The 11177-nt window shown below is 48.2% G+C and overlaps 1 protein-coding gene across 2 annotated transcripts in view; it reads right to left on the bottom strand.

Annotated features, from left to right (window-relative positions):
- Nucleotides 1-11177, bottom strand: part of SHROOM3 (shroom family member 3) — a 75995-nt gene that overhangs the window by 14751 nt on the left and 50067 nt on the right. For both annotated transcript variants that reach the window (XM_057380022.1, XM_057380021.1), the window contains exons 2-3: nt 9018-9146; nt 1660-1791 (exon numbers count right to left, since the gene is read on the bottom strand). In XM_057380022.1, the coding sequence (XP_057236005.1) occupies nt 1660-1718 (59 nt within the window). In that variant the 5' untranslated portion in view covers nt 1719-1791; nt 9018-9146. The remainder of the gene's footprint in view (nt 1-1659; nt 1792-9017; nt 9147-11177) is intronic.

Genomic DNA, 11177 nt, shown 5'->3' on the forward strand with positions numbered 1-11177 from the left:
TTCCTGGAAATTCAGCTGCCCTCAGGATAGTTTGTTTGCTGCAAGAAAACTAAGCTGACAAGAAGAGGAGAGATGTGTGTGCCTGTGCCTGGAGGGAAGTGGGGTGCAGCCATAGAAACAGTCTGAGAATTCCTAGGAAGTCTGCACTGCCATCTCTTCATGTAGCAGGTGCAGGTACAACTTGGCACTTCCTCTGAGGTGTCCAAAGAGGACTCCTGGCCACCAGAGAAGTAATCAAAAAAGAAGGATATTCAGAGATCTATCACACAGTGCTTTTTCCACATCTCRCAAGGGATATCACAAATGTCTGYAGAGTTTGCTCTGGCTCATCTCMCCTTCCAGATTCAAGCAAATACACYGAGAACTGGAGAGTGTAGCCTGAAGATTTTGCTTTTTCTTCCCTCTCTTCCCAGCTTCCCTTCCTCAGGTATGACTTTCTCTAGTTCCCTGTGCAATTACCTGTGCTGTCCCAGCAGAAGTACAGGGAAGCAGCAGGAAGGGACAGGCTGTGACAGGGAAAGGCACAGAGCTGGAAGCTGACCCCAAATCATACCCCAAACAAGGGACAGAGCTGGGGGAAAAGGCTGCTAAGCATGAGGAAAGGCAGGAGGAAGGCTGCTCACAGCAGCTCTGCGGAGAGATGCAGAGGAGCACAGATAGGAAGAGGTATGGCAAGTCTCAGGACAAGGCTGGTTTACTCATTGAAATGCACCACTCTATTTTGGATTCAAGTAACCATCTCCCTGGCAATGCCCAGCACWGCCCTAGCCAGCTGGCCACTAGATGCTCCCCGTGCTCCTCTTCCAGCACCCGGGAGACAGAACTGTGCTGCCAAAGGCTCTGCCAGGAGCTGCCTGGGAAGCAAAGCCCCTCGGTGGGAAAGGAGTACACTCCAGCATGAGCTGTGCTGAGGCCACAGACCAACACACTTTATTTTCTGCAACCATCTCCTCACTTTCTTTAAAGCTTTTTSCCTTTCCTCTCCTGTGCCAAGGATCAGTCTTGCCTATAGAAGAAAGTGATGTTTCAATCCCAGAGGCTATAAAGGAGAGTTTTGAAACCTTCTGCCTTTCCGGGSAAAATCTTTCAAGGGCAGAATTTAAACTTGTCCCTCCTCAAGCTGCCCTGCACGTTCAGTTAGGACAGAGCTGACTCCTGCAGAAAGCCACTGCCAAACCAGGAAATCCCTCCCTGAACTCCTCACCCTGGGAGCACTGCTGCTGATGCRCTGCTGGCTGCTCCATTCCACTGATGGACTCTGCTACCTACACCCTTTTCTTCTTTTTCAATAAACTAATTTAGACTTTGGATTTCTTTTCCATGCTATGCTTCTATGTGGGGACAGTCCACAGGATGCAGAGCAGGACTCCAGCATCCACAGAAAGCTCTGTCAGCATCCTGACAGTGGGCTCCCATCTTGCTGGGAAGGRGGATTTTTACAGCAGTTCATTTCCTAGCTGCTAATCACCTCACAAAGCACTTAGAGGAAGAAAACGCAATCACTTTATTAAGGAAAAAAACAAACAGGAACTGAAGCCTTCCCAACTCTAATCTGAACCTCGGCTGTTCATAAATCACACGGAGGTGACTAGCACCATTTTGCCACCACACCTTTTCCCCCTCCCTCTCTCCCTTCCCTCCACACTGTGTGGTGCTTACCTGGAGTGGTAGGATTGATGCCAAGGGGTGCCAAGCGTACCCTGAGATATTTGCATCATGCTGGGATCGGGTTGGTTCTCCGCGAGTTTGGTTGAATGCCAGGAGTGAGGTCGGCCCGGAGTTTCACTCCGCCTAGGTGAAAGCAGAAGGAATTTGCACATGAGCAACAGGCCAGCTCTCCCCAGGAAGATGGATGTGAACTTTACACCACCATGTAAAACTGCTCATGTTCATTTGTGTTTCACTGCTGCTCTTTAATCCATCCCAAGCAGTAACCATGTGTGAATATCCCTGACATTCCCACAACATGYTCCCTCTCGGATCTGCACAAGTGATCGCTGAATGCCACGAGGGGGTGGAAGCCTGCAAAGGGTCCTTTGATCTCTCCTTGGTGCTGCTAAAAATGCAGGATGAGACGTGACAATCAAGCGCTGCAATGTGTCCCTCACATCCCACCCGGCCAGACAGCTGTCCCCAGGGTGTGTCCCCAGGGTGTGTCCCCAGGGTGTGTCCCCAGGGTGTGTCCCCAGGCATGGCACAGCACAGCTGCCCTTTGGTGCCTTCAGTCACCAGTGCCAAGGCCTGAGTCTGTCAGCCCTGAGGAAAAAAAAAACCACTGACACCTTATTTAAAGCAGAGTGGTGCAATGGAAAGTCAAAGCAGGGGATTAGTGACCGTGTCCCCTGAAGAGGCCACACAGACTCTCCTYTGCCCCAGCCTTTGGGCTTGTCCTTAATCCTGCTGCTGCTTTCCATGAGGGATTTCTCCCCTGCTCAAGCACTCATTCCCACACTCTCTCTCTGCAAACACATGGAGCAGGACTGGACCYGTATCCTACTGAAATGTGACAGTCTGCAGGACAATTCTGACTAAATAAATGCAAGAGGAGGATATGACACATCTTTAGTCTTTCTCTCACTGAAAAATTCACATTATGGCAAGTCCTGAATAAGTCAGTACATAGATTAAAATGCCCTTGGTAGATGTAACCCAGACAYTGAGAGAGGATTCTCCCAATACTGCCTAAGTCTGGGAAAAGAAATGGTACAGGAAAGTGCACAAAGCTGAAAATGCTTTTTGGGGTCAGGTCCTTTCTTTAACATCAGCACCCACATGGAAAAGCACTGGTGGAGAATGAGACAAAGCCATTTCTCCAGTGTCTTTTCCATAYAGATTTGGAAGTGCTGGTCATTTTCTCATCATCTGCTGAAAGAATGAAGAAAAAGGGACATGCTTTTCCTTTTAACATCTGTTGTGGCAGGATTGTCTTAAGGAAAGCTGGACTGGAGGTCTGCAGAGGGCAAGCTGAACCCAGCAGCATTTTACCTTTACATGTGTAGGTGTGTTTAAGAGAGAGCTCTTCTGTTAAGCTCCTTGTCCAGAAAACAAGGAATCKGGACCCTGCCAGATGGGAAGTTGACAAAACTATTTATTAAGAACAGCCCACATTCTTGCCTTTTCTGTAGCAGACATTTAAAGACTTTAAGTACTTTGGTGGYGTACAAGCCTTGAGCATCAGTTTTTGGCTTGGGAAAATGAATGATCCAGTGCAAAACACGTTATCTCTTGGTTTGATCAGTAAAAAAACGTGAGGGACACGTGCAGTAAATCATCCGAGTCATAGGTATTTTAAACCCTTTTGTTTGATTTCCTTGTAATAATACCACAGGTGTAATAACAACAACAGCAATAAGAAACCACCCTCATCCCCTTATCTTTTATATATTCTGTGAAGGTGTCTGGACAACCTTATTACTGAAAAATTCTCCGCTTCAGGTAATAGAYTAAGTGATCCCTCTGTTGTAAATGCCAAGGCTGGAAAAAGAGATTCCTGGCTCCTCATGAGCACCTCCATTGATCAGATAACCTGGGCATCCAGGTCAGGCTGGCATCACGACAAATGCCTGGGAGCAAGGATACCTGGGCAAGTCAGTGGGATGTGATGCAAGGCTGGCATCTAAATGACACCTGTGACACTGACTGCAGACAGACACTGCCCAATTCCCACTGTGGACTGGAAAGCCCAAGGGAAAGGGTTGGTGTTTAACCTTGTGCAGGTGCTGTTATCTGGGTACTCCCCATGGCTACCCTGGTCCCAGTGTTTGCAGATGGAAACGTGCCCAGCCCTTTGGAGACTCCTGGCTTCTTATTAGGAAGAGCTGACTCTGCTCTTCTCTGTARTATTTGGAGATTAATTTCACACTTTCACACTATGCAAAACAGGAATGGAACTTTAACACAACACTACAGCACTAACTCTACAAATGAATCAGCATCTGAGGCTTTCTTCATAGTGTAACTGAAGGGTTGAGCTGTCTTTTTCTCAAGGTTACAAACTTAAAGCATCCAGAAAAGTGTATTCAGTCTGATTCCTGTTCTTCACGTACTGTTCCTTGCCAGTTCTGCAGTACACACATAACCTGAGTGCCCTGTGAGATCCAAAGTACCTCARCATCCCAGCATCCCCCAGGAGTGCAAGTCCTTCAGTGTGAAAAGGCCCATCTTCAACCACAGCAAACAGCCCAGCTTCTTCAAATTGCCATTTGCATTTTTTCCATATCCTTGGAAAGCTAATGAGTGAAAGCCACAGAGTATGTTGTGGCTGATTAACCAGCAACTCAGGGTCATCAGTGCCCCAAYAAAGTGATCCTTTTCTACTCACAGAGCTTGCAGGAAGCTGTTTTCATCATTCCCATGTCCGTCAAGAACAACATCCATGTGGCTGAATAGAGAATTGTGAACAATTCTTTTTGTACCACTGACCTTGTGCTCATTTCTCTGTCCCCACAAGCTCCAAACCCCTCTCAGCAGAGACAAGGAACACTGAAGATAAAGGCAGCAAAACCTCTCAAAAGAAGCAGAATCCACCTGCAGATCCAGGCAGGAGCAGTGGTCACCAGGACACATCTCCATCACCTGAGGGGATGGYCTTGACTGGTGGCTGGTGTTAACATTCCCAAGGAAGATGGGAYGGAGCAGAGAAGAGAACTAAGGCCAGAGGGTCTCTGCCATCACACACAGCCACAATCCCCGTGGATGTGACCTCTCCCCCAGCACTGTGTGGCCAGGAGGCTGTGTGGGAGGCTGCTGGAGCTGGAAGGGAGAGCCATGGCTGGAAGGACAGCCATGGCCTAGTCCATCATGCAGGGATGGGGGCCCTGCAGCACAGACCCTCCTCCTGCAGCAGAAATCAAAGATCGGGATGCAAGCGCAAAGCGTGCACCTCCTGGATCTGATCCCAGGCACCGAGTCACAAGAGAGAAAGCCAAGAGGGCAGCTGCCCATCCTTCCCACAGCACCATCACAGCAGTCCAGATTTCAAGCAGGTGATAACTCTAACCCAACAAAACCCACGTGGCAGAGGCACCATGTCCTGAGCCATGTCCTGCTGCATGCAGCAGGATCTTTGTACATAGGGAGATCCTGATCCCAACAATTCACCTGTACCCTCCTTCCAGGGTGACTGTGCACCTGCACYAACAGCAAGCAGCAACAGCCATGTGAATTCTCACTGGGAATTGCTCACTCAGGAATTCTCAGGACACCAGACCCATCTCCAGGATGGACACATCTAAAGGACTGTGAGCACAACAAGGAGACATTTTCCAGACATCCAAACGCGCGGCTGCAGCCTCTCTGCCCAGCTATTAGGCAGGAGATGAAGGAAAAGTAAAGCACTCAGAAGCCTATTAGGATTTCCACAGAGCAAGGCCACAATCTACTCAAAGCAATGTCGCTCTTAATTAAGGTTCAGTCATGGTTCTAAAAATAAGCAGAACAGACGAGGCCAATTAGAAAGGAGTTGGACCAGAATGGCGTCAGCTTGATGTGTCTTTCACTAAATCTCTCTTTTTAGGCTCACAGAGCYCTTCTGGTAAATTTTGGGGCAGGAAGGATCTGGAGTGAGCTCTGTCCCTTCACAATTTGGACTAAAAAGAAGGAAGACTTATTAGAAAGACCTGAAGTCTATGAAAGAATATTTAACATCATGGATGTCAGCCAATAGCATCTCCTCATCTGTAAGGGAAAGGGAGAATCATGCCCACACCCCCAGCCCTTAATGCTCAGATGAAAACTTTCTCTAAGTAAAAAAMACACTGAAAAACCCTTCACTTGAGAGCACTTGGGTGAAATGTGTCAATATTCTCAATATTCTCATACCTGCTTTTCTACAATATGTTGATTTTGCAGCTCATAGAACAAAACTCCCCACCCAGCAATTCCCTGTGGACTATCTCACAGTTTTTAGCAGTCTCAGTTTTAAACCAAAAAAATAAGAAAAAAAACCCTTCAGAAAAACCCTTCAGGCCAGTTCAGGGCTGTGTCCCAGACTGGTGCAGCCTCACTGCTCTCTCCAGCTCCCTTCYCAGAGGCAGGCGCTGTGCCTGTGGGTGTTTCCAGACGACATGTCAAACACCATTTGTTTTTCCCCTTTGATAAGCATCACTGGGGATGTCTGGGTTGCATCAGACCAGGCCCCGAGTGCCATCTGGGAACTGGGAGACAGGTACCAATCTCCCTGCAGTCTCTATGGGATCAGGAAGAAGAGAATCAGAGGTTTCTGCACAGTATTCCTACCATTAGCATTATGAACACATTGGGAAAAACTCCCCACTATACCAGTGGGAAGAAAATCCTGTTTGGAAGCAGAGATGACAACTATGTACRTGGATCTAGATTCAGATTTTTTTTTTTACTGGCTTTTCCTAACACAAGTGTCCTCAGCCACAGATTGCAGATGAAGTGCTGGGATCACTCAGAGGTGATGGCAGCTGTGAGCAACGGGTGCTCCTTCGTYGAACTTAGGAACAGTCAAACATCGTAATTAATGATTATTGGTCTGGCAAGTCACACCTCTGTGTTATCACACAGCTCTGGTAACCCCCAGGCTGGATTACCCAAGACAGAGGCATTTATGCAGTGTCCAGCAAAGGAAACAAAGAGTGCAGGGCTCGGAGCTGGGCTGTGTGCTGCAGCTCCATCTTCCCTTCACCCCAGCACAGGGCTGACAGGCAATATTTAGATTGAGGCCTTTTCCCTGCACAAAGAAAGGGTCCCATGGCATTCCCTGACACTAACCAGACACAGGCTTCACCAGGAACAGAGGTGATGTATACAGACTTCACTCTTCGTGATTACTGGGTTCAAGGACTTTGTGCTAACAGGATCTTCTGACAGCTTTCTATTTTGAAGACAGCATTATCTAGCAACACRGTAAGTGTGATTTAAATTGCAAAATAAGGAGTATTTCAGATCTGTTTTGAGAAGTGCTTGCCACCAGGATAGTCCAGCTGCTGCTGCCTGYAGCTTGGACATGGAGAAGCCAAGAGAGCCTCTAGCCTGGTACTTATACCATGTGTAGGTTACAATGAGGAGCTGGGGAGCACTGGATTAAAGACTCCCTGCAAATTTCCTCTTCTTTCTATAATTTCACTGTTTCCTTTGCTGGAAAAAGAGGAAGAAAGTACAGATGTGGAAAAGAAGCAGCTGACTGACTTAGTTTTGAGAAGGACCCTATTACTGTATCTTCTCCAGAGATTCACATCGTCTCCCAGAGCACGGGCAGAAAATCCAAGCAGCCAGAGCCTGCAGTGGCTTCCCTGCTTTTGGTTCTGCAGAACTGCACTGATTTATTCAGACTGATGAACCAGCCCCACGGGCTCAATTCAAATAATTTTTTCTCATTCTTCTCCRGTCAATAAATTAGTTAAAAAGACAGAAACCTAAGCATAGCTTAGATTCTTTCACACCCCGATATCCAACACACAGCAACTTGCAACAGGAGAGACTTGGAAACAATGGAAGGAATTTGTTTTCCTCGCCTCGCTCCATGCTTAGGAGGAACAGGGTGGCTGGCAGCAGGAACGCTGCCCTGGGAGCCCGATTATCCAAATGGAACGTGGACAAGGAGGCATGCAGGTAACCAAGGGGATCTGCAGGGCAGGGCTTTGGGCAGCAGCTGGGCTCTCCTCTGAGCTCCAGGGCTACAAATCACAGGCAAAGCTCGTGAGCTCCACATCCAAGTGCTGGTGTAGGAATGACACASGGGACAGAGGATGTGTGGAGGCACATGCACACATTTGGGGGGAACAGSGTGAGTCAAATGTGCTGGGGAACTGCACCAAAGCAAAGGCTGCTGAGTCTGAAAYACCCTCCCACAGGCAAATTCTTATACATTAAAGCAGCTTCCGGTTTGTAAATAAAGCTCTAGCCCAAGTTGAATTGAGAAACGCAGACACAGCCTCCAACACTGCTGGAAAACTAAAGCAAAACATTGGCTCTGTATCCAAAGGCAAATTWATCCAAGGGAAATGCTAAACTTTAGAGCTTCTGTGAAGATCTGCTACCAAACTGATGGACRAGAAGGATTTACAGAGGGCATATGCTGAATGACTCACTGCTGTAAGGAGGTGGTGGATGCAGGGGAGCTCCTCTCCCTAATTCTCTGTGGGTCACATACCTGGGAACTGCAGAGTCACATTCCTCAGKCTGAGATAAATTTCTCCTCAACAAAATCAGCTTGAGGAGATATTTCAGCCTCCAAAATCAGCTCTATCCAAGGCTGGGCAGGGTCAGCATCCATGACTGCCTGCAGTGGCCAGAAGCTGGAGTATCTCCACTAAGGTCAGGGAGGTTGCTCCAGAGGTGCATCCTTGCTGATAAGATCAGAATGTGGAATTCCCTCCTCAGCTGCTCACTCACAGGCACTGGGCTGCATTTCCTCCAGCTCCAGGAAATCAGAGCTTCTTGACTTCARGTAAGTCAAGGTCTGGCCCAAATGCAATGTTGCCAATAAAAGCCACTGCTTTGACTTCACTGTACGAATCTCAGAAGACTGGGACACAAAAATCAATGAGGTCACCCAGGTTACGTGTGACTTATGTTAGAGGCTCTTTTGATGACAGCAAAAGTTCTGCCTGAGTAAATGTTGAAGGATTTGATCCTAAACTGTGTGGACAAAGGAAGGGAATAACCAGGCTCTGCCACAGTACGAGCAATCCGGAGCAATTCAGGAAATTGATTTCTGAAGACATTTAATCATTCAAATATGTAGACAGGCACTCAGCAGTCGTGAATGCCAAACTCCCACTGAAACTCCCAGACCTGGAAGAAGCCAGGTGATTTTGGAATGCCAGGTACCTGAAGTTGGGGGAGTCACAGCAGACTTACACCACTTCTGCAGAGATATTTTGGTTCAGCATTTCTTATGACTTTTACCAGCACTGACAAAAGCTTCTGAGGAGAAATTTCAGCACTTCTCCSTGAGTGCCCCTCAGGCAACCAGCAGCCAAAGCAGTAACTATTTTCCACCCTGGCCTTTGCAGATGTTGCAAGGACACAAACAAACACATTCTCACCTGGTCTTAAGGCGTAACTTGACTCCTGCTGCCCACGTGGCTTTGCTGGGCTGGAAATCAGTGGTCACGCAGTCCGGGCTGAGCGGGCTTGGAGACAGCTCTGGGCATCCCTGTGCTGCATGGGTGTCCCTGTCAAAGGAAAGCAAGGACATGTAAACAGCAGCATACAAAAACCTCCACCCTTTTAGCCAACGCTTCATCAGGATTTTAGGAAAGAGGGCATCAGGCTGGTTTTTAGAAAGTGTAAGTACATGTCACAGAAAGCCATGTATGTCCTTGTTTTTYTCTAACCCGGGCAGCGCTCAGCTCCTGCGAGTGTCCCTCAGGACTGTTTTGGAGGAGCTGCACAATCCCATGGCACACAGAAGTGAGATCAGCTCCAGCACCCATGGCACAAAACTCATTATTCTGGAGCTGYCCTTGGAGGCCCTAAATCCCCAGGTATGGAGTTCAGGGGTTCCACTGTGGGACATGCCTTTTCCACAAATAACCGCCTAACAAGAGCTCAGGGAATGCTCTGAACACAACAGAGAAAATCCAAGAGAAGGATCCGCGCAGTGAGAGGGAGAAAGACAAACCTGTCCTGCCCTCTCTACTGATATTTCCACAAAGTCAGCAAACACATATTTACCCTGCTCCAAGTCATACAAACACCAGGTAACCAGTGCTTCCCCTCCTTCCTTCCCAGCCTACTAGAATACTATGCTCCAGTATTCCCACTCACTCCCATATTCAGCCCTGGAGTGTGGAAGAGATGTGAAATTTCGGCTTGCTCAAGGAACCCCCACGCTGAATAAAAGCAGGGCTGAAAGGCCCCCTGCGCCTCTCCCTGCCAGCAGCAGGCCTGGTCCGGGCTAAACTGGAATTGCCTCTCGTTGTGTGCTGAGCCCACATGCCGGCATCTGGGGCTTTGGATAGCTGAGATGGCTTGGATGCCATTCCGGTGAGAGCCCGGCCGTCTTTGTGTCCGGCTGGGTCCTCCCCCTCGCCCCCTCCCTGAGCCCCCACGTGCCAGGCAGGAATGTTAAGCCTCACACTGYGGATGAGATATAGCAGGGAAGCGCAGCGGCACTTTCACCTACATTAGGGAAAGCAATTGCTCCGGAACGGCCTTTTTTTGCTTGCCCTGCTTATCTTCATCCCATTTTTACCCCAAATCCTGCCTTGGCTGCCTTTTCTTTCTGTGTGCCAAACCCTGTCCTGCTTTGCCTCTGCCACTCTCTCCTCTGAGATGATGTCAAGCTTCTGATCAAACTKGAAAGGTTCCCTTTCCTGCTCCCATTCCAGCCTCAGTGTACACCAGGAGCACAATCTCCTTTATTGCAGCCCTGCAAAGTGCCAATACCMTGAAATGCTCCAATTCTCTGTGCTCACCAAGCTTACCATGAAAAATTACCAATTTCCAGAGGAGATTTCACTGCAAGACACTGAAAGGACAGAAGGCCTGCGACAGACGAGGATTTGAAAGATTGCATAGAAACAATTTATCCATATAAAGAGGTCTACAATTTTGTAAGCAAAATATATTTACAGCTGCAGTGTTCATAGGACAAAGCTCTGTGCTTCCCCATTTGTTTCCTAAAGAGCAGAGTTTAGCTCTGCTAGGCCTCACCACAGCTGTACTACTGCCGTGAGGAAAGCTGCTCATGCCTTCTCTATGGCCCGCTCTGTCTGAGGGAGCAGTGACAATATTTAGGGCTGGGAAATTGCCCCTGTGCCAAGCAAAGTGTAATCAACAGCCWGAGGAAATGACATAAAGGAGTAGTAAATGCCAGTTAAGAAAGCAAGAGACAACACAGACTCCAAACTCTGCTGCAAGCAGAGCTTTCTGAATCTGTCCCTTCCAAATCTGGACCTACACAGCTTGATCCTCCTAGGGCAGCCCCAAAGAGAGGAGGGTAAAGCAGCCTGGGTGTTCCCCATCACTTTGGGCTTTACCTCACRGACACAAAGACACTGTCTTGTCAGTTAATTACTGTCTCCGTGGGCTCTGGAGGTGCTGATGGCGGGAACAAGGAAATGCAATGAAGTTGCCTCTTAAAAAGCTCTAATTGCGATTTTTGTGTGCCATTGTGAGCTCAATAAGACACTGCAAACTAATCAGCCTGTCTAGAAATAACAACATTCATCAAGCGCGGTGGGAAACACAAAGAGATGAGG

This window comes from Malurus melanocephalus, unplaced genomic scaffold, assembly GCF_030028575.1.
Source record: "Malurus melanocephalus ecotype Western Australia unplaced genomic scaffold, MMel_1.1 scaffold_433, whole genome shotgun sequence".
Lineage (NCBI taxonomy): Eukaryota > Metazoa > Chordata > Aves > Passeriformes > Maluridae > Malurus > Malurus melanocephalus.